The 26,730-nt window shown below is 54.0% G+C and overlaps 1 protein-coding gene across 2 annotated transcripts; it reads left to right on the forward strand.

Moving 5' to 3' along the window:
• Positions 1–355: 355 nt before the first annotated feature.
• MAPRE3 (microtubule associated protein RP/EB family member 3) lies at positions 356–26,730 on the forward strand. 2 transcript variants are annotated; one of them, XM_035110755.2, is made up of 7 exons: positions 356–481; positions 19,831–19,958; positions 20,087–20,232; positions 20,485–20,686; positions 23,405–23,556; positions 25,314–25,466; positions 25,578–26,730. In XM_035110755.2, exons 2-7 carry the CDS (start codon positions 19,838–19,840, stop codon positions 25,644–25,646), a joined length of 843 nt encoding a protein of 280 aa, XP_034966646.1. In that variant the 5' UTR covers positions 356–481; positions 19,831–19,837; the 3' UTR covers positions 25,647–26,730. The 2 variants fall into 2 exon arrangements, with proteins under 2 accessions (XP_034966646.1, XP_034966647.1); XM_035110756.2 differs by having other exon boundaries at positions 20,485–20,641.

The raw sequence follows: 26,730 nt of genomic DNA on the forward strand, positions 1-26,730 counted from the left end.
TTGCCGAAGATTGGTTCTCCCGCAGAGGCGAGGGCTATGGGCCTCTGCACATGCTCGGGGAGACTCTTCCTCCGAGGGAGGGGCCTTGCTTGCAGAGGCGATGGGGCCAAGGCTGCTCCCCAGAGAGACGGGAGACACTCAGCTGCTTTCGCCCGTGGATACCCAGGGATGCTCTCGCGCGTGCGCAGAGGAGCGTGTGGGCGGGGCTTGCGAGGCCGCGGCTTCCCGGGGAAGAGGCGGGAGAAGCCGCGCGCTCTTCTCTGTCTCTCTCTCGCCCCGCCCTCCGTCTTCGGTTGCCATGGCAGCGCGGAGGGCGGAGCCACGGTCGCGAGCGCCGTCGGCCGGCCCCTGCTCGGGGGCGGCGCATGCGCGGGACACTCCTCCCGGCCCCCCAGCAGAGCCGGCCCGGTCCGTGAGGAGGAGGAGGCGGCGGAGGCGGAGGACGGAGCCAGCCAGCCGCCGTTGCCGCGCCGGCACCGCCGTGAGTCGGGGGCGAGGGGCGCGGAGGGGGGGGCGGGAAGGATGACGGCAGCGAGGCGCCGGGGACCCCCCACCCCGTCGGCCCCGGGGGGGAGAGCGGGGGGCGGCGTGGCTCGGGGGGGGGACTGTTCTTCCGGAGGGGGGTCCGGGAGGGGCCTGGCCCGCCAGGTGCCCCTGCCTTCGCGCCGCGGGCCACCGTGACTCGGCAGTCCGACGGGGGGGAGGGGGCGTCTGGGGTGACCCCCCGCCGCGTAGGGACCCCGCTCTGTCCCTGCCTCGTGGAGGGCGGGGGGTCTTTGCTGCCCTCGGCGCCCCATCCCGGGAGCAGGAGGGGGTCCCATCGGGGGGTCAGGAATGGGGACCCCCCGTATCCTCGCCCCTCCCCCTCGTGGGCCTCCTGAGAGGGGAGGGGCTTGCACGGGGGGGGGGGCGCTGCGCCGGTGGCGCCGGTGTCCTTCCCTCCGGGTCTGGGGACACGTGTGAGCGCGCGTGCCGCCGCTGCCGCAAAATGGCTCCTGCCTGGACGGGGGGGGAGGGAGGGAGAAGGAGCCCCCCTTTCCCTCCTCCGCCAGAGTCTCCCCGCAGGGATGAAGGAGGGGTCCTTGCTGCGCCCCGATGGAGCTGCTGGGCTCCAGACAGCCCCACCGCCCGGGTGGAAGCCCCCTCCCCTCCCCTCCACGCGTGACGGTGTTCCTGCGGGGAGAAGGTCCAGAGGCCGCTCTGGCCACGCAGAGCACAAGGAGGGCCCGGCTGGACCCGGCCTAGACGCCTCCAGCCCAGCATCGAGGGCTGGCGGTGGCCCAAGAGTTGCTGGTGGGGAAACCAGCGAGCAGGATTCGATCCATAAAGCAGGTTCCGCTCTCTCCCGTCCGGATTCCCACTCCAGCTCTCGGCCTCCACGGATTCCACTCTTAACACAAGCCAGCTCCACACGCACCCCCTGCCCCCATCCTGCTCTCTCTTAGGGCAGAAAATGATGGTGGGCACTTGTCGAAACGCTCACCAGACAACACCATTACTGGCCCCAACAACATCCAACATACCATCTCAGGACTATTTAATTGCTCATCCTCTAACATTGTGTATGCCATCAAATGCCAACAGTGCCCTTCAGCTCTCTATATTGGACAAACAGGCCAAACCCTACGCCAAAGGATAAATGGACATAAATCTGACATCAGGAACCAGAAGACAGAAAAACCAGTAGGAGAACACTTCAATCTCCCAGGACATTCTATACAAGATCTCAAAGTAGCTGTCTTACTACAAAAGAATTTCAGAAATAGACTGGAAAGAGAAGTTGCTGAATTGCAACTTATCACCAAGCTCAAAACCATGGAGGGACCTGGTTTGAACAGAGATATCGGGTTCTTATCTCATTATACATGATAAGCGATCTTCAGCCATCTCAACCCTTGCTTTTTCATGCAAAACCATTTGCAGTCGTTTGCGGTCATCAACAGCTATCAGTCAGTCAATCACCCATTTCCACCACCCTTCTGAGTGATCCCCCCTCCCCATCCCCACCCCTCCCCACCCCTTCTCTACATAAGTGCCTGGAAACTTCCATTTCACTGTATCTGAAGAAGTGTGCATGCACACGAAAGCTCATACCAAAATAAAAACTTAGTTGGTCTTTAAGGTGCTACTGAAGGAATTTTTTTATTTTACTTCGATCCAGACCAACACGGCTACCTACCTGTAACCGCTCTTAAAGAGTTAGCAAAGTGCAAAAGAAGGAGCTGCAAGCTTTTTATGGGACACTTTTCATCCCGGGACTGGGGCATACCAGAATATTCCCGGTGATCCCGTCAGCCTGTGCTGAAGTAAGGGGGCAGATCCTGGTCCCCATGGTCAGGGCGGTTCGAGGTTGGTTTGCTCTCTGCAAAACATCCTTGCCCATCCCTGCTGATTCGTTGACCAATGGGATGCCAGCGGAGAGGCCTCCGCACACTCTGTGGGACATCCCTGACATAGCTGGAGAGGGTGTGGTTGGAGGACCATTTTAGCTCTGAGCCGCTTGTGGGCATTGCCTCCTGCTTGCCCCTTTGCGGTGGCCGGCAAGGCACTGGGCAGCCTGGCAGCGTTGCTGTGTCCTTTTTTCAGCTGGTGAGACTCCTCGGATCAGACTGCTGCTGCTGCTGCTTATGAATGAGCCCTGCCTTGGGGCCCAGCATGCCTCCTTTGCATGCTCTGCCCCTGCGGCAGAGGGCAGGGCAAGGCATGGCTGTGCTCGGCTACTGAAGCCCTTTGGGGTGGCCCTTTGCTGGGCCAGCCAGAAAATGCTCCATCCCCTCCTGACCCCACTGCTCTTCCCTCCCGTCTGGCTGCCTTGCCAGTCAGCAGTTGTGCTGTTGGCGTTCTCTTCTCAAGCGTTGGCAGCTCGTCCTTGCCCTTCTTTCTGCATCTTTTCCTCTTGTGCCATGATCCGGGTGCTTCCTTCCACAAGGAGCCGGTGGAGTCTGTGCACACCCCACCCCCCAGCCCTGGGGGCCCTTCAGATACTGTCCAGCAACCCCCCCCCCGTCTAAACCCAGCTGCCGTGGGTTTAGGGATGAAGGAGTGTTGGAGGGGACCAAACTGGAATGGTTTCTGTGGCGCTCTGTGTCTGAGAAGTGTGGGCTGCCCCAGCTGAATGTGTGAACAGGCAGTTGCTGAAAAGCTGTGTTTGGAGTGATGTGAGAGCTCTCTTTGTGGAGGCGCCTTCCTTAGCTTTCCTGATTTCCGGCTGTCCCTTGACTTGGTGCAGGCAACTGCTTCCATTGTGCTTCCAAAGTGGTCTGCTGCTGTGAGAAGAGGCTGCTGGCCAGGATGGGCCCCGTTGGCCTCTTCCAGCTGCCTCTTCTTGTGTTCCCATGAGAGAAAGGGAGCCTCATCTGCTCCCCTAGGTCTTGGAGGAAACCGTTCCCTTGCTGGAAAGATGCTCTGAGTGTTCGGCACAGCCAGCCCCAAACCTCACCTTCATCGCTTTTGTGCCAGGATGGTGCTCATATTTATGAACCTGTCAGACAGAATACCTGCTGTTTGTGCGCTCTGAGACGGTGTTTCTCTCTCTCGAGGAGTCTGGCTGCCTCTCTACTGATGCAGGCTTCACTCAGCAGGCGCATCATTCTGGGTGGCTGGGAATGCGCGGGGATGACCAGCTGCTCTTCCGGTGGATAATGTGTGTTGCCCATTCCTCTTGACTTAGCCCAGTGTAGCCTAATAGCAGGTAACGAGGACATTGAGATGACGTGTGCAGGACGGGGGGCTGTTGCTACAGATGCCAAAAAAAGCATGTTCCGCATTCACACTGACCTTGCCAACATCTTGAGAGAAAGGAGAGAGTCGGGAGAGCAGGGGCTTCTGGAGGGGATTGGCCGAGAGATAAGATTCCAAGGGAATGCAGGAGGAGCTGGAGGGAGGAGACAGGAACCCAAAGGGGCAGCCTGGCTGCTGCTCTTGACTCCAGCCTCCTTCAGGGGGGGGGGGAGTGTGAGATTTGTGGTCTCCCTCCTTGCACAGATTTCTGAAGCAAAACTCCAGATTTCTGGGCAGCCTGGGATTTTTGCAGATCTGACAAACAGCTGCTGATGGATGCCTTGGAAATTTCCAAGGAAAGAAATTCCATAAGCTTCCCAGACAGCTGCTCCTGCAGATCCTTGCCTCTGGTCCTCATATCCCTCTCTTCATTCAAAAATGCTTTTAAATACTTGAAATAACTCAGCATATCTGAAGGGGGTGGGCAGAGACAACCCCCCCCCCCCGGTCTGGGAGGTAGAAGGCTCTGGTTAAGTGAGTGAGCTGAGAGGGGAGCTGGTGGTGGGTGAGCTGCCGCTGCCGCCTTGGCATGCTGTGTCACTGCTGCTCACTGTGCCCAGGCCTGGGGCAGAGGTGTTGCTTGGATAAGTGGGTCAGGCCCTCTGTTAATTTGGCTGGAGCTGTGTCAGCACAGGCTGGCTTGTCACGCCACAGCTGCAAGGGCCCTGCAACAACCCCTTGCCCAGCCACCCTTGAAATTTGAAGCTGGCCCCAACTAGTTATCACCAAAAGTGCTGCTAAATGGTATATCTGGATATTGCAGGGAAGACCTCCTGGTTTCTCTTGCCTGGGAGCCACGCCAGCCATGGTGATCTGAGGATTTCCCCAGTTCAGGCTGCGTCAGGAGCCTTGGCAGGTGGGGTTGTGGTGGGTCTGTGTGTATGGAACTTCATTTGGGACAGGCAGCTGCAAAGGGTCTGGAGAAAGAGCTGCAGGCTCAGAAAAGCCAAAAGGATGAGGCCTGGGTTGAGGAGAGGGAGTCTGAGCTGCAGGGGGTGGGGTGGGCCTGTCCTGGTGCTGAGGGAAAGCTGACCCCCACCTCCACTCGTGTAAAGGGAACCTTCCTGCTCAGGGCCCTCCTATACACAACTGCCACAGCTGGCTTCTGCTCCTGGAAGTCTGCTGGGCTTGCCTGCACATATTTCTGGCTGTCTTCCCACGGATTATCGCCCAGGTAGGGTCCCTTGCTAATTGCCGGGATTATAGAAAGTGAAAGGGTGGCGAGTGGGGCTGCTAATGGCGCTTTGGCAAGAGCAGGGACTGTTTTGCCTTGTAGTGGAGACGCCTGCCTGCTGCAGCGGCCTTGTTTAATTCTGCTTCATTTGGAAAGGGCTTGCCACTTGCTTGCCAACTGGGCCTGCCCGCCCCTCCTCTTGTTTGCTTTCCCTGTGTTTGTGGCAGGCACCATCGCTCCAGACTGCATTTGAGCAGGCTCTTCCTCTCCGTTCCCCTGGGCCATACAGTCCACCTCTCTGGTGCTGATCTCCAGCCGTGCTTCCACATGGGGCTTTGGGTGGCAGAGAAATGCAGGTGCCAAAGTCTGTGGGTGTTGGGAGGACGGGTGGCACTTGGGCTCCTTGAAGGGAGGATGGATGCCAGCTGAGAAATGCCCACAGTTGTTGCTTACCTTGGAGTTCTGCGGTCTTGCTCAGAGGCCCCAAAGACAGCTGCCTGGCTTGGGTGGAATTCCTGCTCTCCATGGTTACTCCAGCGATAGTTATTTATATAGTCCCCTATTTGGTCTTTGTGTGCCCCTTCCCTACAGCCCTGTCTGATGGATCGGGGGGGGGGGGCATTTGGGCAGAGTATGGGAAGGGAATCTGGATTGGATTGCCCTCCCCGCCTCCACTGCAAGCTTTCTGACTTGTGGGTGGGAGTGGTGTTTTTACTTTCACGAATTCCCAGCAGTCCGGGGGGGGGGGGGCTTTCAGCAGCTCCAAAACAAGAGTTCTCTGGAGTCGTGAAGCAGCAGACATACCGGTAGTTGTCTGCCTTCCTGATCGCTCCGCTGTTAGTGAAGTCTTTGGTTAGGGCAACCCACCCCTTGAGTGGAGTCCAGCACACATCCTTCTGAAATCCCTGAGATGCAGCGGCGACCCCGTGAGCGTGTGGCTTCCTCGGCACGATCTCGTGACATTGGGCTTTACTACATCGGCATAACAAAATGCTCCCTGGCCATAGGCTTCCTCTGAAGGGTATTGACACAAAGGCTGGTGGAGAGAGGCATTCATGTGAATGCTCCAGATGGGATGCCATTGGCAAGGAGGGGATGGCGCAGGATGGCGTTTCTGCAGAGTTTGGGGACTTCTCTCACCAAGAGCCAGGAGAGAGGCCAGGCTGCGGAGTTCCCAGTCAGTGTTAGAAACTGAGATAGGGAAGCTAGGAGCTAAAGGGCCCCTAAGCCGAGGTTATGGGCACAACAGTCGAATGTCTAGGCCTGCTTTTTTATAACAAGAATGCAAAGCTGAAAATGAAGGAACTGCAGCTAAAATCTTATGTTCATTTTTCACATGGTCTAGTCCTTCCCCTAATATTCTTAAGAGGGTCTCTTCTCCGGTTTTCAGAGCTGGAAGTGGGCAGGCAGAAAAAGGTCCTTCTTTCCTTCCACTCTGCAGTTTTAATCTGAAATCTTAGGTGCAGTACTGCGGCCAGAGCTCAGAAACAGCTCGTGCTCATGAAATTCCCTGTTGCAAAACACGCCTAGACAATGGGAGTTTCAAACACTGCTCCCAGTTGCCTCTAGAATGAGGTGGAACTTTCTCTATACAAGGGGCAGTTGCTGCCTATCCCTGCATTGCAGGGGGTGGGGCTAGGTGATCCCCGGGATTCCTTCCAACTCTTTTGAGTCTATGAATCAAAGAGGGCGACCACTCTTGAAATGTTGTCCCTTGTTCTGGCTGCGACACTTTGAAAAAGGTATTGTAGAGCTGGTAAAGGTGCAGGAAAGGGCTATCAAACTGTTCAGGGGGCTGGATCAAATCCCCTATGAGAAGAGGTTGCAGTCCTTGGGGATTTTTAGTTGAGGGGGGGAGGCGGGTGCAGTAGACTGGGGGGGGGGCAGGACATACCGGTAATAGAGGTCTGTCAGATTATGCATGGCATGGAGAAAGTGAATAGAGAGTATTTCCCCCATAATTCTGGAGCCTGTGTTGACAGAAGGGACTTTTGTTCAAGACTCTTCCAGTTTTCCATACATGCAGGGGACCCCCCCCCATCTGAGCTCTCAGGAGGGGGGCTTGTTTTGCGCTTGTGCTTCCCTGCCTGGGTTGCTGTTCTGGGTCGGGTTCAGCCTGCGATCCGGTTTCTGTTCCTTAGTTTGCCTTTGCAGTATCCGAGTGAAGCTCTGGGGGGAAATCCCTGGGGCTTAGAAATGTGATGCTCTGCCGAGGGATGTGAAATATTTCTCTTGGTTGGCTCTAGTCTAGTGCCTCCTTGCCTGTGTCTGGAGTGAATGCCTGTGTCTACGGCTAGAGCTGAGCCATGGGTTCAGAGAGGCCCACTTTCTCTGGCTGCGTCTTCTGCACATCACAGCTTCTGGGAAGGCCGGCATCTGCACGGCCTTCCTCAGGTTTTGGGAGAATGGTTTCCAAGAGCTGGCGCTGGCTGGCAAATCGGGATCCCAGCCTCCTCCAAAGACCACCACACCCTTTCTGTCCCATTGCACTCCTGCTGTAAGCACCATTTGGCAGAAAGGTAGAAGGCAGATTGAACGAGTAATCCAAATAAATAAATTTCCTGTTATCACCCTTGGCAGTGCAGGGAGTAAGGGCTGGCGCTGCAGCTGGCTCATCCCTGGCTCCTGCAGACCCACCCAAACCAGACCCTGAACACCTTCTGGGAGCTGGCTAAATTCTGTTTCTCTGGCCCCACTTTCACCAACTGAGATCCAGGGGGGGGGGCTACTTAACGCAGCGTTTCTGTTAGTGTATTTGCATTTAATCCACAGTGAATCTTCAGGATGGGGGGGGATAGGAATTCTCTGGCTTGATGCACAAGACTTCTTCCCTCTGTGGATGAGCAAAGGAGCTTGCGACCTCCCCAACAAAGGCCAGCTTGTTGAACAGTGGGAGAGCATCTGCTTTGCATGCAGAAATGCCCAGTTCAACCCTTGGTATCTCCAGGCAGGATTGGGAATGTTCCTTGGAGAGACGCTGCTGGTCAGGATGAGCAGTCTTGTTCTAGATGACCAATGGTTTTTTTTTAAAGTATTTTTTATTAGATTTTATATAACATTTAAAAAACATAACAAATTAACAAGATGATCAATGGTTTGACCTGGTCAAAGGGCAGCTTGCGGTGTTCTCGGAGCCCCTCGCATGAGCAGTTTGTGGGTCTCTGGGAGGAGGCTCAGGGGTTTCAGATTCCAGCTAGTGGGAGAGCTGTGTCCAAGCGAAGCCCAACACCTCCAGGGACCTTTGAGGAGGTCAGGACAAGGTGCATTGCCTTGTATGAGTGCAACAATGTGCAGGGTGGATAAAAATCAATGATTTTTTTAAATAAAAAAATAGAATCAGATTTTTTAAATTGAAATTGGATTTTTAAAATAAAATCTTTCTAAAGATAGTTTTCTGTTTAAGTTACACTATAGTCCAAAGACTATTCATCAGGAAATAAGGATTTGTTTTAAGTTTTTCATGTGTGCTAAAACTCAGTCTAAGTTTTTTTTATTGTTTAACCGCATCAGTTAACAAACATAGATACATATGCTATAATGTTATTATTTTAGTAAATAAATGGTTAGTAAGGAAATGATTGTTTTTCTCCTTCCAATAAAGTACAGCAGAAAAGTTGTCCAAATATAAACAGTTAACTTATTAAACCTCACAATAATTTCATAATTATCAGTCTATGTATTTCTAATATATAACCAAATCAGTAATTTCAGATAGAATTGTAAAAACTACTCTGAAAATTTATTATTCCAAAATTGAAAATTTCACCTGGTTGTAAATATTAAGATTATACCGGCAAGAGTTAAGTCTTTCTGTTAAAAAAATGATTTAAATCAAGTCTTACTGCCTAGTGATTTAAATTGTGATTTAAATCGATTTGAAGAAGAGAAGGGCAAGTTCCGTTGCCTGGTTCCTCTCTTAAACTAATAGCAGTTTCCAATAGGGTTGGGGCTCTGCCTGCCTCCTTATGCACAGAGGTGATATTACCATAGCACTGAGCAAGCGGCTAGTTGGCTGCTTCAGAGCAGGGCTTCTTATTTGATCCTGGCTGTTCTGCACAGGGTTTGGGGGATCCGCAGAGGTTGCCTCCCTGGGCCCAATGACAGCCTCTTCTGCTGGTCCATTGAAGGCAGTCGGAAAGAGGCTGGAACTGGAAGGCCGTCTCTTTGGACCACCCAAGCCAGGAGGCTGCTGAGAAAAACTTGTGGCGGTGGCAGCGAGGCCCCTCTCTGAGACCCAGAGCCATTGTGCCCCATTTCCCCTTACTTCTGTTCCTGCCCAGTCCTGGAGCCGGGTCTGTCCCGGACGCTTGGCGCTTGGCACGCTGCCTACTTCTGCTTGGTTTCTCCTGTTAGAACACATTTGCTCTTTGCATGCAGATGGCTCCCTAAAGCCCCCCTCTGAATGCTTCTGCCTTGGGGCTCAAATAAGCAGGACTAGGCACACAATGGGATGACTGGCCAGAAAGAATTCCGGAGGGTGGGGCGTGTGAGCCTGGAACTTTCTAGCTGGGAGGCCTCGGCTGAGGGGGGGGGGCACCCAGAGGGAGCCGCTGTGCCTTTGCGAGCTCCCACTCTGCTGAGTTGGCAGCAGGCGGGTGCAATGCTGCTGCGCAGGTTGGGATGGGATTCAACAGGGAGATTAGGCCGTCTCCCAGAGCCAGCGCTCCCTAAGCCGGGAGCATGGCTAAGCAAAATCTTCCGGCGCGAAAGCAGCCGTGCTGGGCTCTTGAAGCGAAAGGAACCCAAGGAGTCTAGGAGCATCTTGGGCCTCAACATGCTTGACAAGCCGAGCTGCCTGTCTTTCCTCATGGCAAAAAGTTTCCAGCACTTGCCCATGGCGCCAGTCCTTTCTCCATCCCTGCTCTGTCCCAGTTGCCTCTATGTGCCCTGGCACAGCTTGCCTTCATCTGGCTTCTGTGCCCTCCTAGGCTGCCTGTGAAGCCAGAGTTCGGCTTGCAGGTTGAGGGAGGGGGCTGGCGAGGGCTGTGGGCGATGGCTGTGTCCTAGCAGGGCTGCCACTCACCTGACCTGCGTTCCCCTCGCCAGGACCTTTTGGGGCTCTAATCCCATCTTAAAATGAGATTTGGTGGCTGTCTAAACTTTGCTGGGATTTAGGTGCCTTATTTAGACCTGCTTCTGGAGGTGCCTTTGTGAGTTCAGGAGAAGCGAGAGGGAGGAGGAGGAGGAGGAACCTGGGGCAACAGCAAGGAAGGTGCCTGGAATGCCTCTCTCCCTGGCAGGCCAGGCAGGGGTGTCATCGCCTGCTGGGCCTTGCAGGTGGGACCCATTTGGTTCCCACCAGGTAAGTGCTTCCATGTAAGCAGGCACAGCCACAGGAGCAAAGGCAAGCAGGGACCCCGGAGGCTGCTCCTCTAGGGCAAGACCAATGGTCTAGCTAGCTCTAGCTAGCAAGACCAGTGGTCAGGAATGATGGGAGTTGTAGTCCCAAAACATCTGGAGGCACACTGGTTGAGAAACACTGTTCCATAGTTCTAGTTACAGGTAGGTAGCCGTGTTGGTCTGAGTCGAAGCAAAATAGAAAAATTCCTTCAGTAGCACCTTAAAGACCAACTAAGTTTATATTTTGGTATGAGCTTTCTTGTGCATTTCGTGTGTATCTGAAGCCAAACTAGTTCGTTTGAAAGTCTCTAAACCCGGTTCCCCGAGCGACCCAGGGCCAGTTCTCTGTGGCAGCTTATCTTAAAGTTTTAAGTATCTTTACGCTCACCGTATTTATAAATATTAATAAAATAAATATTAATATTAATAAAAAAATTCCTTCAGTAGCAATACACCAGTGTATCTGAGGAAGTGTGCATGCACACGAAAGCTCATACCAAAATAAAAACTTAGTTGGTCTTTAAGGTGCTACTGAAGGAATTTTTCTATTTTGCAGTGAAGAAGCCCCTAGCTGTGGTTTTGGGACAGCACAGTCCTTCCTCTCTGTCCTGGGCAGGATCAGTGCAAGCGACCCTGGTAACATTCACTTGACAGTCATCCAGGAGCGTCTGCTTTTCCTCAAAGAAAGGCTTCCTGCTTCTGCTCCATTTCACTTGGAAATCTTCTTTTCTGATCTCACTGAGTAAAAATGGGTATTGCAACTGTGCGGACATTTGCCTCTCATGGGCTAGTGGCAGAGAGACCGGGCATAACACCAGCCACCAGCTGTGAATATTGCAGGCAGAGTTCCAACCCTAGCAAATGCAAGGATGGGATCCAGGCTGCAGCTGCTCAGTACAAACAAGCACCAGCCCCTGCCTGCAGTTCTTTACACGCCCCCCACCCTGGGTGAAGCATCCCTCAGCGGCACGGCTGGGCGGGCTAATTTCTATAGTTTAAATCACCAGGTGAAAAAAGGACAGCACTAAATCATGGATTTAAATCAAAAAAAATCCCTTTGTAATTGAGGTAATCTCTAAATGAAAGTGTATTTCTGTTGTTGCAACTGTAGAAACACATTGATTTGAAACAGAATATAACTTTTGCACCAGTGGAAACCCAGCCAGATGGGCAGGATATTATTATTATTATTATTATTATTATTATTATTATTATTATATTGGCCCCAGGCGAAACCGAGCACACAGTTGGGCCTCTGTGCACTAGTAGCCAGGAGGGAGCCAGTTCAGGGGCATTAAAAAGCAACACAACCTCTTAGAACTGCTGATAGGTTCAAGAAAGCATTGCTGTTTGGTGGATTCAGAATGCCCTTCGGTATACTGTATTTCTAAGGTGATGAGGCACAGTTAGGTGGTGGATTTTGGGTGCTGCCAAGGGGCTGCAGAGCGAGAGGCGCAGGCCAGATTGACTGAGCAAATTCTCTGAGAAGTTCTCCTTTGCAAGCCCAGCAGGAAGAGTACATTGGGCTGAGGAAGAGGAGTATGGTGCTGTTTTTGATATAGTTAATGATCAAGACATCATTCACAGGAGAGCTATCTGGTGGGTTGTGTCCCACATTGGTGTGTGCGTGCATTTGGTTGGTTCTGCCTAAGTCTAGAGTCAGCTTGCATCTTTCTGATTCCATAGCTGTTGGTGATGTTGTTGTTGTTTAGTCGTTTAGTCGTGTCCGACTCTTCGTGACCCCATGGACCATAGCACGCCAGGCACTCCTGTCTTGCACTGCCTCCCGCAGTTTGGTCAAACTCATGTTCGTAGCTTCGAGAACACTGTCCAACCATCTCGTCCTCTGTCGTCCCCTTCTCCTAGTGCCCTCCATCTTTCCCAACATCAGGGTCTTTTCCAAGGAGTCTTCTCTTCTCATGAGGTGGCCAAAGTATTGGAGCCTCAGCTTCACGATCTGTCCTTCCAGTGAGCACTCAGGGCTGATTTCCTTCAGAATGGATAGGTTTGATCTTGCAGTCCATGGGACTCTCAAGAGTCTCCTCCAGTGATGTTGTATGTATGCAATAAACCATTGCCACAGCTGACCCGAGCAGCAACTGTTGACCAGGCTGTGGGACTAAAATAGTGAACTGCTTGTTGCATACTTTGAGTTCTCTGGGAATAAGCAGGTTGCAGGCTGGGACATGGCCCTTGGGGAGCAATTTGTGCTGCTGCTGCTGCAGCCATGCTTGCCTGGTTGAGCAGCGCCCCCCCCCCCCCGCTTTCTTCCCTTGCCCTGGAATCTCCTCCGCTGCTGCCCCCCCCCCTGACTGGTGCCCTACTTAAATCACTCATTCCTGTGTCGTACACCTGATGCCTCCTTGATCTGAGCATCTTCTGAAGTGGTGGCGTTCCACAAGGAGATGAATAACAAGCCCTTTTCCCTGTGTGCAACTTGGTTGCTCTCTCTCCAGTCCGACGCAGCAGGAGACAGGGACTATGAGCGAGCAAGTTAATGATCCATTAGGCCAGCAATCCATGGTGCAATCCGTGGGCAAAACACGAGACTTTCTGGATTGCAGGGAAACTAGAAGCTTGTGCAAGGCTCGGTATTATTCCCGTCTCCCTGCCCCACAAGCGTGGCTGGAACTTGCAGTCCCTTTCCCTCGTGGGTGGGCAGGGTGGATAAAAATCAATGATTTTTTTTAAAAAATCAAAAAAATCGGATTTTTTTGATTTAAATCGGATTTTTTTGATTTAAATCGATTTTTTTGATTTAAATTGGATTTTTTTAAATAAAATGCTTTTTGAGGAAAGAATATTACCATCCAAAGGTTATTCCATCATGAAATAAAGATTAGTTTTTTTAATTATGTAGTATAAGGTTGTATATGTTTAATTTATGGGGTAAATAAATTCCATTAATCCATTCACCTCTTCCAGAGGTTTTTGTAAGATTATTGGGCAGTTTCTCTGCCTACAAGATATTATCACAGGTGCTTGGTTTACTTTTGCAGTTCTCAAAACTGAATTTGACTCAACAGAGATCACATGCCTCTTCTTCACAGCAAAAATGTTATAACATGAACAGAGTTGAGAAAAAGACCTTAATCCTATTGTTCTACAAACCTATGAATACAGAAGCAACCCCTTCAGTGCTAAGTTTCAAGAAGTTCAGTGAATAGAATAGAAACAATATTTTTCTGATTGTTTGGACAGTATTTAAGTTTTTCATGTGTAGGCTGGGCTGATAGTCTAAGTTTCTTAAAATATATATATTTTGTTTTTGTTTAGCCAAATTAGTTAACAAACATGGATGTTTGTTTAAGCAAATAACATTTGCTGAAATGTTATTGTTTCAGTTGAATAAATCTATTTAAATTGTTATTATTAAGGTAATGATTATTTTTCTCCTTCCTAAGTACAACAGTAAAGTTGTCCAAATATGAATGATTAACCTATTAAACTGGGGATAAAAAAACTAATATGAAAAGTTGTTATTCTAAAAATCTTCATCTACTTGCATAATAAAGTTATACCAGCAAGAATTAGTCTTTATGATTTAAATCAACTATGATTTAAATCAAGCCTTACTGACTAGTGATTTAAATCGTGATTTAAATCGTGATTTAAATCAGTTTGATTTAAATCAAATCCACCCTGTGGGTGGGGGTGCCTGCATCCAGACTTCAGACCCACCAGCAGCTGTGAAGAAAGACCCGGTCTGGGTGGATGTTGTGGCAGATGCGCCAGGCCCAACTATTCATGTGGCAATCCTCTTCCTCCCTCCCCCTGTGGCTCCTACTTCTTGGTCTGTCTCTGATCTGCATTTTCCCAGGAAAGGTCACACTGGTGCCATAGTGCAGAGGCTGCTTGGGCCAGAGGCACCAGGAAGGAGCTTGGTGGGGAGGGCCCCCTCTTGGGTTGTGAGCTTCAGGTTGTGGCTGCCCGGGACTTTGTTGGAAAATGGCTAGATTCTGCCTTTTGGCTCCATTACCCTGGCTGCTGTTGGGGACAAAGCACTGGACTCTGTGGACCTGGAGCTGCTGTTGAGGAGCCATCCTAGACTCTTTTGTGTGCAGAGCAAGTGCTCGGCCCTTGAACCCAGAGAGCACCTTCCCCAACACCCTCTCCTCGGGACCCCAGTCCCAGCTTGCTGCCTTGGCCTTATCAGCACCATGTTCTAACCAGCTGAGCTTATCCAGCTCTGTTCCCCTTTCCTCCTGTGGTTTTTCACTGGTGGGTGTGAGAGAGGGAGATGCTCTTTATCACAGAGATCCAGACAAGGGTCTTCCCAGCTCTGGATCAGTCTTTGGCCCGCCCTGGTGTCATCTGATTGGGGCTTTGTGTGTCCAGTTTCCCCCAGACACAGTCCTGCTCTTGCAAATGCTCCAGATCTCTTGTTTTTTTGGGGGGGTCTGCTTCTTCTCACCCAGCCCTTCACATCTTTCAGGGGGGCCAGGGACCAAAGAGGGTCATGAGGTGCCTTGGGAGATTTCCTTTGGCGGGCTTCCCCACTGGAGGATTGTCTACTGCATCCTAATTCCCGCCCTCAGGCAAGGGAATTCCTGCCACCAGGCCAAACAGCTTAGTGATCCAGGCTGATGTGTTAAATCATGGGTCCCCAGACTACGGCCCGGGGGCCGGATGCGGCCCAATTGGCCTGCCAATCCGGCCCGCAACGACCCCTGCCACCGCCCGCTCTTACGGCGCGCAGCGCAGCAGCGCTCTTCCGGGTCGGGAAAAAAGCGCTGAAAATCCTTTCTGCGCATGCGTATGGGCCTCTCCCGACCCGGAAGAGGTCATTTCTGGTGCACTTCCGGGTCGGGGGAGGCCCATACGCATGCGCACAATGGATTTTCGGCGCTTTTTGCACCCTGGAAGTGCGCCGCCGCGCCAGTAAGCGCCCGTGCGCATGCGCACGGGCGCGCGCTCCCCCGTCCTCCGGCCCACCGCGCAATCGGCGTGGTGGGAACCGGCACAAACGCCGGTAAGTCTGGGGACCCCTGTGTTAAATGCTTCGCTGGGAGCCTGCGGCTTGGCTCACTTATTCGAGTCATAGGCCGTTGGGCCTATGGGCTTCCCTGTTTTGGGAGGGGCCTGGTGTGTGCATGTGTGCTGCAGAGCACGAGTGCTTGTGTCCCCACATCACTTGGTCATGAGGCGTGAGGCGGATCCTGCCTCTTGCTGGCCCTGCTAGAAGCTTCTTGGGCAAGCAAGGGCCATTCTCCTGGCCCCACTCAGAAGTGGTCCAGGGGGGGGGGCAGAGGTTCTCCCTGCCTTGCCTTGCCCTGCATCGCAATCTGCTTTTCTAATCCTCCCTCTGGGCGACGGGTGGGTGAGGAGCCCTCCCATCTGGCAAATGGCACCCAAAGTCCCGCCATATGTATGCCGGCATCCCTTGCAGATGCCCGAGGGAGCTGATTGGCTGGTGGCCTAGTTTGTCTGCCCACCCTGTGGCCGCGAGGCAGCATGTTCCAGGATCCGAAGAAAATGGCTCAGCTGGAGCAGAGACTGCACCGTGGGAAGAGGGGGAGGCAGTTATGGAAAGGAGGCCAGGATCGCTCCACCCCAAAACATTGGGGAGACTGTGCTCCTTGGGGCAGCCAAACACAAAGCAGTGGGGTGGCTGCAGGAGGTTCCTGACAGATCCCCCCCCCCCCGCTCTCCTAATCCTGACTTTCATTGTTGGCCGCGCATTAAGCACTCAATCTCTTGTCGGCAAAAGTGAAAGCAGATTTAGCCCCTTAATCTGATCTGTGGAGCCAAGCTGCCCCCCAGTTCCTGACTTTGGTGGGTGCAGAGGGGCGGGCTTTCAAGAGCCAGCAGCAAGATGAGCCTGAGGCTTCTGTTGCAAAGTCATAGAATCACAGAATCATGGAACTGTTGAGTTGGAAGGGACCATGAGGGCCATCTAGTCCAACCCCCTGCAATGCTTGAGTCTTTTGCCCAAGGTGGGGCTCAAACCCGCAACCATGAGATTAAGTGTCTCCTGCTCTGCTGATGCTGGGGCCTCTGGAATCAGCCTAGAGCGGACAGTCCTGGGATGGGGGGCACTGGTATTCCTGGGTGGGCAAAGGGTTTGTGGTGGGTAGGTCACAAAACCTGCAGGAGGTTTTCATAGGTCCTTTCCCTGATGACAGGAAGAGCCCATCGTTGTGGCAGTTGCAGGTGACGCAGCCCCTTCAGCCTGCCTTGCGTGGGTCACTCTGCCTGCTTTTGTTTTTTTTTGGGGGGGGGAGCTGCTTTCCATTTTTGCCTAGGACTTAGAGAATGAGGGTTTTGAATAGGGAAGAGGTTGGGGAGTCTGTTCTGTATAACACTTTTATCCAGGTTTAGAAACAGAGACAAGAAAGCTAGGATCTAAAGGACACCTTAAACCTCGGTTATGGGCGCCACAAAAGTGTGCTTTTTTATAGCAAGAACACAAAGCTGAAAATGAAGGAACTGCAGCTAAAATCTTATGTTCATTTTTCACATGGTCTAGTCCAGGAATCCCTAAACTAAGGCCCGGGGGCCGGATGCAGCCCAATCACCTTCTAAATCCGACCCGCGGACGGTCCAGGAATTAGCAAGTTTTTACATGAGTAGAATGTGTCCTTTTATTTAAAATGCCTCTCTGGGTTATTTGTGGGGCCTGCCTGGTGTTTTTCGATGAGTAGAATGTGTCCTTTTATTTAAAATGCATCTCTGGGTTATTTGTGGGGCATAGGAATTCATTTTCCCCCCCAAAATATAGTCTGGCCCCCCACAAGGTCTGAGGGACAGTGGACCGGCCCCCTGCCAAAAAAGTTTGCTGACCCCTGGTCTAGTCCTCATCTGAAGACTGCAAAAAAACCAAGCCATACTTCCCTGCCCAACCCCCTAATATTCTTATGAGGGTCCCTTTTCCAGTCTTCAGAAAGTGGCTGGAAGCAGTGGCAGTTTTGATCTGAAATCTTAGGCGCAGTCCTGTGCCCAGGGCTCAGAAACTGCTCGCATTAATGAAATTCCCTGTCGCAAAACACGCCTAGAACAATGGGAGTTCCGAACGCTGCTTTTACTCCCTCCCCCAGTTAGGACTGGCACTGTGTAATAGAATAAAATGTAGAACAAAGCTTCAGGCAAGGGAGGGAGGGATCTTCTCAGCCAAGGTGGTTCCTTCTAGGGCCCTTATTTCTTCAAATACCTGCACTCGAAAGGAAGGTGTTTTTCTCCGCATTCCCTCTGATTTCCGTAGTGCCCTCTTGGTCAGAGCAGAGGCTCGCCACACACAAAGGCCTGGTGCCCAGATTTAGCAGCCCTGCAGAGAGGTCAAGAGATAAGCCAATTTACCTGGGCAGCTTTTAAGACATAAAAAGCTTGGGAGAAGGCGTCGGACGATGCAAGGGAGCCCAAGCAGGGCTGCTTCCCTGGGAAATCTGGCTCTGCCATGTATCTTGGAACGTGACCCGACTTTGCGGCGTGCGCAGCATCTCAACCGGTCAAGCCCGTGTTCTTGCTTACCAAGCTAGTGGGCACCTGCCTGCCTGCCCTGTAGCTCCATTAACAGCCTCTGACTCCGGGGTGGAATTTGTGGATCAGGACCCAGAATTAAAGGAGCAAAGGGGGTGGAGTCCCATGAATCAAGCCAGCCTTTCTTCCGCCATGCCAAGCCTGCTTTCTTGGGCGGGATTAGGAGGGGAGGAGCCAGCAGCCCTTAAGCGGCTTATCAGCTGTTAAATGAAACTTGGGGGGGGGGAGGTTGTGAGGGAGCCCCTTCCTGCTGTGCTTTGCAAAGGCTGAGGTCAGCAGAATTCCTCTGGCCAAGCACCACGTTCATGCTGGCCATGCCCTTTCCCTCCCCTTATTGCCCTCTCTGTCCAGAGGGAGCCACCTCTTTCTCTCCAGCCCAGTGGGACTTCTCTGGGGATGGTGCCCTGGGGGTGCCAGTGGGGGGGGGGTCGGGTCGTTTGGCTTATTTGCTTCTGCTTGCTCTCCTTGCAGCTTCAGGCGGCAGAGCGGCTTTCCTTGGGGCATGGAGGGTTGGCGTCAGACCCAAGCAGTGCTCTGAGCCAGAAGGTCCATGGCAGAGGGAGGTGGTCCTGAGCAGTGCCAGTGCCCCCACCTCTTGCATCAGTCTTCCTTCCTCCTGGGGGCAGAAGCCCTGGCTTGGAGGGGGAAGGAGTGGGGCTCCATCTCTTTCTCCTGCCTGCTCTGCCTGTGCTCTCTCCGCTTGCTGTTCCAGAGGGGATGAGGGGAGGCCTACAGTACTTTCTCCCTGTGATTCCCCTGTGTGCCTAGAGATGGTGTCAGACCTGCCTCCTGATTGGCTGAGGAGGCAGAGGGAGGTGGGGCTTTATGACATGCCTGGCAGTTTGCCAGCCCCCTTCCTAGGGCAGCCCTCCTTGAACCAGGTGGCCAGTGGGGCTGGTGCTGGCGCTGGCCCAGACATCTGTCCAGGTGAAAGGAGGGCTTTGTCCAGTGACCCCCTCACTTGCGCCCACCCCTATCCCCATGCACTAGCCAGTGTGATGCCCCCTGGTGGTGCAGTGGGTGCCTGCAGGCAGAGGAGCAGAACGGGGCCTGGCAGGGGCCTGCAAGTGCGTCTCCCATGGGCTGCCCTGCAGAAGCAGCCTCCTTTGCAAAAGGCAGAGAGGACTCTCTCTCCCCCTGGAAGGGCCAGGGGTGCGTCTGGCCTTGCTCTGGGGCAACGCCTGCTGCCTTTGCAGGCTTCCATCCTCCTCTTGTGCCTTTGTGCTCAAGTGCTGCAAAGTTTTGGGCCTCTTCTCCCTGCCCCTTTGAACAGATGCCGCTGGGGAAAGCTGAAGTCTGACTCAGCCCGGGGTGGGTGGGTGTCCTGATCAGGGGAAGCCTTTGGCCTTTGCCTGGGTGAAGTGCAGACTCAGCCACCTGGAGGAGAGGGGGAGGGGCTGCGTGCAGGTGGAGGCCCAGGGAGTCTCTGGCAATGCCCCTCCACCCTACCTGTCTGGGAGCTGTGGGGTGCAGCTGCTATGGTGATGCTCCTGAATTAGTTTCTTTTTCTGCTGCTCCACCCCATTTTCTCTGGTGCAAGGATGGGGCTGTTTGAGTGGGACGGAAGGGAGCCTTGTCCGTTTCACCTTGGCATGGGCTTTAGTCAAGCTTGTCTGAAACCCCCAATGTGATTTGTTCTGCAAAGCGGGGAGGGGGGACCTCCTGCCTCTGGGCCAGATCTGGCCCACCAAGCCTTCCCCTTCAGTGGCACTTTCCCCAAACCACACCTGACATTGCTTGTGGCATCAGGTGTGGGCCAGGGAGAGAGTTCAGTCCCGCTTGGTCCCTCTCCTCCCTCTCATGGGTGAATCCACCGCCCGCCCATCTCTGCAATCACCTGACATCATTATGACATCAGGTGACGGGTGGAGGTGGGGCCTGGCCACCTTTCCCCTTTGGTTTCTGCAGGGGGCGGAGATGCCAGGCCAACCGGGTTTGCTGCCCTTGCTGTAGAGCTTCATGGTCTTGGGCTCAGTCCTGGGCAGCCGAGGCCTCGCCTTTGGGGCAGGGCTTGGAACCGCTTTCCTCCCGTAAGCTCCCTCCCTCCCTTCTCCCTGCAGTTGGGGCATGGCCGTCAATGTATATTCCACTTCTGTGACGAGCGAGAACCTGAGTCGCCATGACATGCTGGCGTGGGTCAATGACTCCCTGCAGCTCAACTACACCAAGATCGAGCAGCTGTGCTCAGGTACTGGGCGGTGGGGGGGGCAGTGGGAGTAGCCTTGAACCGTCCGTTGGCTGGGGCGTAGGGGGAAGAAGGGAGCTGGAGGTGTGAGACTGCGTGGAAGCCCATTTCTGTGCCCTTTCCCTTGGCAGGGGCGGCCTATTGCCAGTTCATGGACATGCTGTTCCCGGGCTCCATCCACCTAAGGAAGGTCAAGTTTCAGGCCAAGCTGGAGCACGAGTTTATCCACAACTTCAAGGTGCTGCAGGCTGCCTTCAAGAAAATGGGCGTGGACAAGGTGGGTCCCTGGAAGGCAGGCGGCGTGGGAGGGAGCTTGTCCGGGCTGGAGTCAGCACAAAGAGGCAGAGACCTTTGGGAAGCCTTTGGCTCCAGCCGGCAGCCCTGGCTGCCTTTCGAGGCTGGGCACACTTGCCATGCATTTCTTCCGTATAAATAAAGACCCTGGGTTTGACCAACGATGTTGGTTGTCGTTAAGAGTGACCAGGTACCTCTTAATGATCTCCTTCCCTCTCTTCTGGACTTGTTGCAGATCATCTCAGTGGAGAGGTTGGTGAAGGGGAAGTTCCAGGACAACTTTGAGTTCATTCAGTGGTTTAAGAAGTTCTTTGACGCCAACTACGATGGGAAGGAGTACAACCCGCTCCTGGCGAGGCAAGGCCAGGAGGTGGCGCCTTCTCCAAACCCAGGTGATCAGATCTTCAACAAACTCAAGAAACCCATTGGCACTGCAGGTAATGTCGCTAGAGCCAGCGGGCACCCCAGGATCCGGCCTCCAGCATGACCTTGGCACCCTGGCATCCAGCTTGGCAACTCCTGGGGCACTGGCGGGAGGGCGGGAGGAGAGCCCCCCCTCCCTTGGCGTGGGAGGCAGGATCCTGTTGTGCAGCCTAGGCACCCAGGAAGCCACCTTCTCCCGAGTTAGACCCACTGGTCTGTGCTGGGAGGAATTCCAGGCAGGGAGCCCATCCCCAGCCCTGGCCAGGATTGAACCAGAGGCGGGTCTGAAAGGAGGGGGAGCATTCCAGATCCAACCAACTCAGATTCCAGGTGGCCCCTCCCTCACCTTAGAAAAGAGGGTGATTGAGAAACTTGTCACCACTCCAGGCCTGTGAAATGTAGCCACCAGGCACTGTTCTGGCAAAGGGGTTTTCTGCTCGTAAAAGTCCACGATATGAAGATAACCAGTGTGCACTGACTTATAAAGAGAGTGAGTTGCAACCATTTCTCATAAGACTGGGTCTCCAGACCTCTCAGCCCTCTTGGCCACCCTTCCACAGACATGCTGCAATTTGCCAACGCCGTTCTTAAAAGTTGGCCTCCGGAACTGGACACAGCACCACAAAAAAGTGGCATTGCTTCTTCCTGGGCTCTCCTCTTCTGTTAGCGCAGCCTAACACTGCATTAGCCCCCGGGGGCCATGTTGCCCTGTTGGTTGGTCGTGCCAGCAGGGCTCAGCCTGCCTCCTCCCGAAGAAACGACCCCTCTCAGCTTGCCGCTATGCTTAAGCGAATGGGGCCTGGCTGCATTGCATGCTGGAACCTGCCTGACACAGGCTCAGGCCTGCCTGTGGAATCTGGCTGCTGCTCTTGGAAGAAGTTCAGAGCCGCCTTTGCCTTGGGGAGTGAGGGTTGTGGTGCCCAGGCTGCTCTTTCTGCCCTTCCTCTTCTCCCTTGGGAGTGAGCCACGCATGCCCATTTTACAGAGGAGGCAGGTTGAGGGTGGTGGCTGCTGCAAAGCCACACGATGCCCTGGGCTCCGGCACTGGATGCCCTGCCCTCGTAGGCTCAGAGCTGGCTGGGTCTGGGGGCTCCTCAGTCCTTGCCCGTCCCTTGTTTCCCTTCCCTGCTTCCAGGGAGGCTGGAAGAGGGTCGTGTGCCCAAGGCTGCTCAGGGAACCCCACAGCTTTTGAGGGGGGGATTGGAACCTGGGTGGCAGCACCCAGAGCCCGCTTCCTCTCCACCTTTCATAGAATCATAGAATCATCGAGTTGGAAGAGACCACAAGGGCCACCCAGTCCAACCCCCTGCCAAGCAGGAAACACCATCAAAGCATTCTTGACATATGGCTGTCAAGCCTCTGCTTAAAGACCTCCAAAGAAGGAGACTCCACCACACTCCTTGGTAGCAAATTCCACTGCCGAACAGCTCTTACTGTCAGGAAGTTAAATAAAAAAATTCCTTCAGTAGCACCTTAAAGACCAACTAAGTTTATATTTTGGTATGAGCTTTCGTGTGCATGCACACTTCTTCAGTGTGCATGCACACGAAAGCTCATACCAAAATATAAACTTAGTTGGTCTTTAAGGTGCTACTGAAGGAATTTTTTTATTTTGCTTCGACTCAGACCAACACGGCTACCTACCTGTGTCAGGAAGTTCTTCCTAATGTTTAGGTGGAAGCTTCTTTCTTGTAGTTTGAATCCATTGCTCCGTGTCTGCTTCTCCGGAGCAGCAGAGAAGCGGTCTGTTAGTGGAGATGCCCCCCTATCCAGGGCCTGGTCTCCCCCTGGCCTTTTCCGGACAAAGGGACCCTGGTGAGGGGTAACAAAAGAGGTCCCCCTGCTCCCCAGCCACCCTCCCTGAGCCAGGGAGGGGATACCGTAGTCACAATATGGAACACACACATACACAGAAACTGGGTGAGCAGGCCATGGAGCCCAGAGGGTGGCAGAGGGTTGGCCTGACCTTGGCTGCAGCAACCAGCTTCCTTCCTGCTGGAGCTTCCGCTTGAAGGGGACAGAAGCCCCCCCCCCAAAAAGGTACAACTGGTTCCCCAGAGGGTGAATTGCAGGCCCCAGCCGAACAGGGCAAGCTCCCACATTGAGTCCAGAAAGAGGAAGGGGTCCCCAGGGCCGCCCTGCATGGCTCTCCCTAGCGAGGCTCGCTTGCTTTGCTCTGCGGTGGCAGCAACACCCTCTGGGACGGCTGGATGCGGGCACGGCTCCCTTCCTTGCATGTGCGTAGCTTGATGCTGCTGCCCTGTGATGGTGGGCATGGCGGGAGGAAAAGCCTCTCTGCTCTGGGGGCGGGGGGGGGGGAGAATTCTTCGCCCTTGACTCCCAGGGAGGCAGGAGTAAGGGGGACCCAGAGCCAGGCCCCCTGAGGCCAAGTTGTCTCTTTCTGCAGTGGGGCAGAGCACCCATGGAATCTGGCTTTCAGCCAGTCCCTCCACCCACACTCTGCACCCTAAGTGGCAATCCCTCCCTCCCTCCCTCCCTCCCTCCCTCCCTCCCTCCCTCCCTCCCTCCCTCCCTTCCTTCCTTCCTTCCTTCCTTCCTTCCTTCCTTCTCTCCCCCCCGTCCAATCCACCTCTGGGGCTCCAGCTGCACACAGTCCTCTTTCAGGCCTCGCTTAGGCACACGCCCTGGCAGAAGCAGACGGGGCTGGTTGCTGGGAGCCTCTGGAGTAACTTCCATTTCTCTTTCTCTCTCTCTCTCTCTTCTTTGCACAGTCCCACAACGAACCTCCCCCACAGGCCCCAAGAACTTGCAGAATCCGGCCAGGCTGAACGTTGCCCCCAGCAATATTGTACGGAAAAACCCTCCCTTGGCCCGGAACGGGGGCAGTGAAGCAGATGCCCAGATCCTGGAGCTTAACCAGCAGGTATGGGGCAGAAGGGGGAAGGGGGAGGCCCTGTTACTGTCCATCCCAACCAGGTCAAGGAATATCCCCCAGTCACCCCACTTTAGAGCAGGTCAAGGAAACGTCCAGCCACGTGGGTCAGGCCTGTGATGCCCTGAAGCAGCCCCACGGCTGTTGTCCTGAGCTGGACTCACCCAGGTGGTCTCAGCAGCGCCTGCCTCTTCCTTCCAGCGGCTGCGGAAGGGGCCAAGCAGCAGCCGCCCTCTCCGTTTGGCCCAGGGGCTCTTGGGGCCCAGGGGCAAGCCAAAGCAAGCCGCCTCCCGAGTGCTGCTTTAAGGCAGGGAGAGAGTGGAGAATTGGGGGCTCTGGCCGTAGGAGCATCAGATAGATGCTGGGGGAGCAAAGATGTCTCTGGCAAGTGAGCCAGGATCCCTCAGGGTTCACTGGCCCAAAGAGAGGTGGGGAGGGGAGGCTGAAAGAACCAGGCAGAGGGTCTTCTTGGCAGGAATGCCCTCCCATCACATATCGAGATAAATAACTAGACATGAAGGCAGCCCTGTATCGGGCAGTTTTTCAAGGTTTGATATTTTATTATGTTTTTATGTGTTGGAAGTTGCCCAGAGGGGCTGGGGCAACCCAGCCAGATGGGCAGGATATAAATAATAAAACATCACCATTATCATTATTTTACAGTATTTTTATTTACCTACCTACCTACCATGAGTTTGGTGATCAGAAGGAGAATGAGTGTTTTTTTTTAAAACACACACAAATTGGGGGGAGAGAAGAACCTAAAGTAGAGGCTGCTGGGTCAGGCCAAAGGGGCCCCATTTAGTTCAGCATCCTCTTCTCACTTTGGCCAACCAGACGCTGCTTCTGAGAAGCCCACAACCTGGGTTGACACCCCCTTAGCTGAGGCCGAGCCTGTGGGTCAAAAGGCAGAGGGCCTTCTCGGCAGTGGCACCCTCCCTGTGGAACGCCCTCCCTTCAGATGTCAAGGAGATAAAGAATTACACAACTTTTGTATTGGGAGGTTCTTTTGTATTGGGAGGTCAGGGGTCCCTTTACCTTTACCTAAAGGGACCCAGGTGGCGCTGTGGGCTAAACCACTGAGCCTAGGGCTTGCTGATCAGAAGGTCGGCGGTTCGAATCCCTGTGACGGGGTGAGCTCCCGTTGCTCAGTCCCTGCCAACCTAGCAGTTCGAAAGCACGTCAAAATGCAAGTAGATAAATAGGTACCGCTCCGGCGGGAAGGTAAATGGCGTTTCCATGTGCTGCTCTGGTTTGCCAGAAGCGGCTTTGTCATGCTGGCCACATGACCTGGAAGCTATACGCCGGCTCCCTCGGCCAATAATGCGAGATGAGCGCGCAACCCCAGAGTCGGTCACGACTGGACCTAATGGTCAGGGGTCCCTTTACCTTTAACGTTTGATGTTTGATGTTTTTAGTTACAGTGTAAGCCGCCCAGAGTGGCTGATGAAACCCAGTCAGATGGGCGGGGTGTTGTTGTTATTATTAGTATTATTATTATTATTATTATTAAGTGTGAACTTTTTGAACCCCAGCTGTGTGAGTCTGGGGGAAAAGAGCAGCCCTTTCTCTTCCCTTCGGTGCTTCCCCAGAGCAAAGGGCACCCCCCCCTGGCCGCTCCCTGCAAGGTCTGCGCAGGCCCTGCCCTTGGCCTGGTGCTCAGCTGCGGCAGGAGGGGCTGCTGGGGTTGGCGCCCCCTTGCCCCGCCCTGGCTCACCTTGCCCGTTCTCTCCCCGGGGTGGGCGCAGTTGGTGGATCTGAAGCTGACGGTGGACGGCCTGGAGAAGGAGCGCGACTTCTACTTCAGCAAACTGCGGGACATTGAGCTGATATGCCAGGAGCACGAGAGCGAGAACAGCCCCGTCATCTCAGGCATCATCGGCATCCTGTATGCCACGGAGGTCAGTGCCAGCTGGGGGTGGCAGATGCAGCCCTGGGAGCAGCCCTGGCCTGGGAGCCTAGCGGGGGGGGCAGGCATGGGTCTCACTCCTTCTCCCTGTCGGTCCTTGCAGGAAGGCTTTGCCCCCCCAGAGGACGAAGAGCTGGACGAGCAGCACCCGGAGGACCAGGATGAATACTAGCTGGGCACCCGCCCTTGTGCGCTTGCTCGCTGCCCCACCATGACCGACCGACCGCCCCACACTCCTCACAGGCCATGGACATTTACGGTTTTGCATTGTACAGCCTCGTCCTGCACAGTCATACATTATAACAGGTTTCTACCGACCCGAGAGGCCGCGGTGCTTTCTGTGCGTTCCGCAGATCCCGTAGGAAGCCCACGCCTGCCTGGTAAACAAACGTCACTAGAGAGAGGAGACCAGCGCTGTAAATAGGCCTGCGGTGGGGCAGGAGGCTGGGTCGGTCCAGTGCCTCGGGCTCTGGCCCCGCCCTGCCCCGCCCCCACCCCACCCCACCTTCCTTATTTATTGAATAATTTTATTCTTTCTCCAGTTGTCTTGGGTGTGAGCGCTCCCGATCCCTTGTATTATATTGAGAGACAAATTCTTTGTATATTTTTCCGTACTGGATTTCACTTGCACTTTGCCTGTTGTGTTTGTGCGGAGCCAAGCTCTGGCACCCCCTCCCGGCTCAGGGGAGTTTGGGGGTGTGCGAGCTGGGGGGGGCCAAGCCCAGCACTGGAGGCTTGCTAATTTGGGGGATGGGAGGAGGGCTTGGACTTGGAATATTTATTTATTGGGGTTACTTTAATGAGGCTGCTGAGAATGTGGCTTTCCCAGTTGCTCTGACTGACATATCAAGGGGGTTGAGGGCAGGAGAACGTCATAGATAGCAGCCTTCCTCTGCCGGGAGCTTCAGGGGGGTTGACCCGGGGACTATGGCAGCCTTGCAGTTGGGAAGAGAAGGGTGGACGGGAGCTCCCCCCCTCCCCAGAACCATCTGTTTCTCATAAACATCTCCCTGGTTTGAGTTCCACCTCTTGCCCTTGGGACGTCCACCATTGGGAGGGCCCTCGGGCCTTTGCCCGCTCCCCCCAGTCGTGGCCCACCAAAGTTTTTAGTTCTTGCTGTTTTGACAAGATTGCCACACAAACTCTGCCTTGGCCTGTTCCTCGTTTTGCATTGCCTGTTTGATCACAGACACCGGTGTGCAAAGCCTGCATCTGTGTTGCGTTTTATTTAAAATAAAAGTTGTGTGGTTCGAGAA

The sequence above is a fragment of the Zootoca vivipara genome, chromosome 3 (genome assembly GCF_963506605.1).
Source record: "Zootoca vivipara chromosome 3, rZooViv1.1, whole genome shotgun sequence".
Lineage (NCBI taxonomy): Eukaryota > Metazoa > Chordata > Lepidosauria > Squamata > Lacertidae > Zootoca > Zootoca vivipara.

Bases quoted from the DNA above. Each gene is read 5' to 3' on its own strand.
- MAPRE3 (XM_035110755.2), top strand. From the start codon at position 19,838: ATGGCCGTCAATGTATATTCCACTTCTGTGACGAGCGAGAACCTGAGT. The intron at 19,959-20,086 runs GTACTGGGCGGT...TTCCCTTGGCAG, and splicing joins GATCGAGCAGCTGTGCTCAG to GGGCGGCCTATTGCCAGTTC. The intron at 20,687-23,404 runs GTAATGTCGCTA...TTCTTTGCACAG, and splicing joins GAAACCCATTGGCACTGCAG to TCCCACAACGAACCTCCCCC.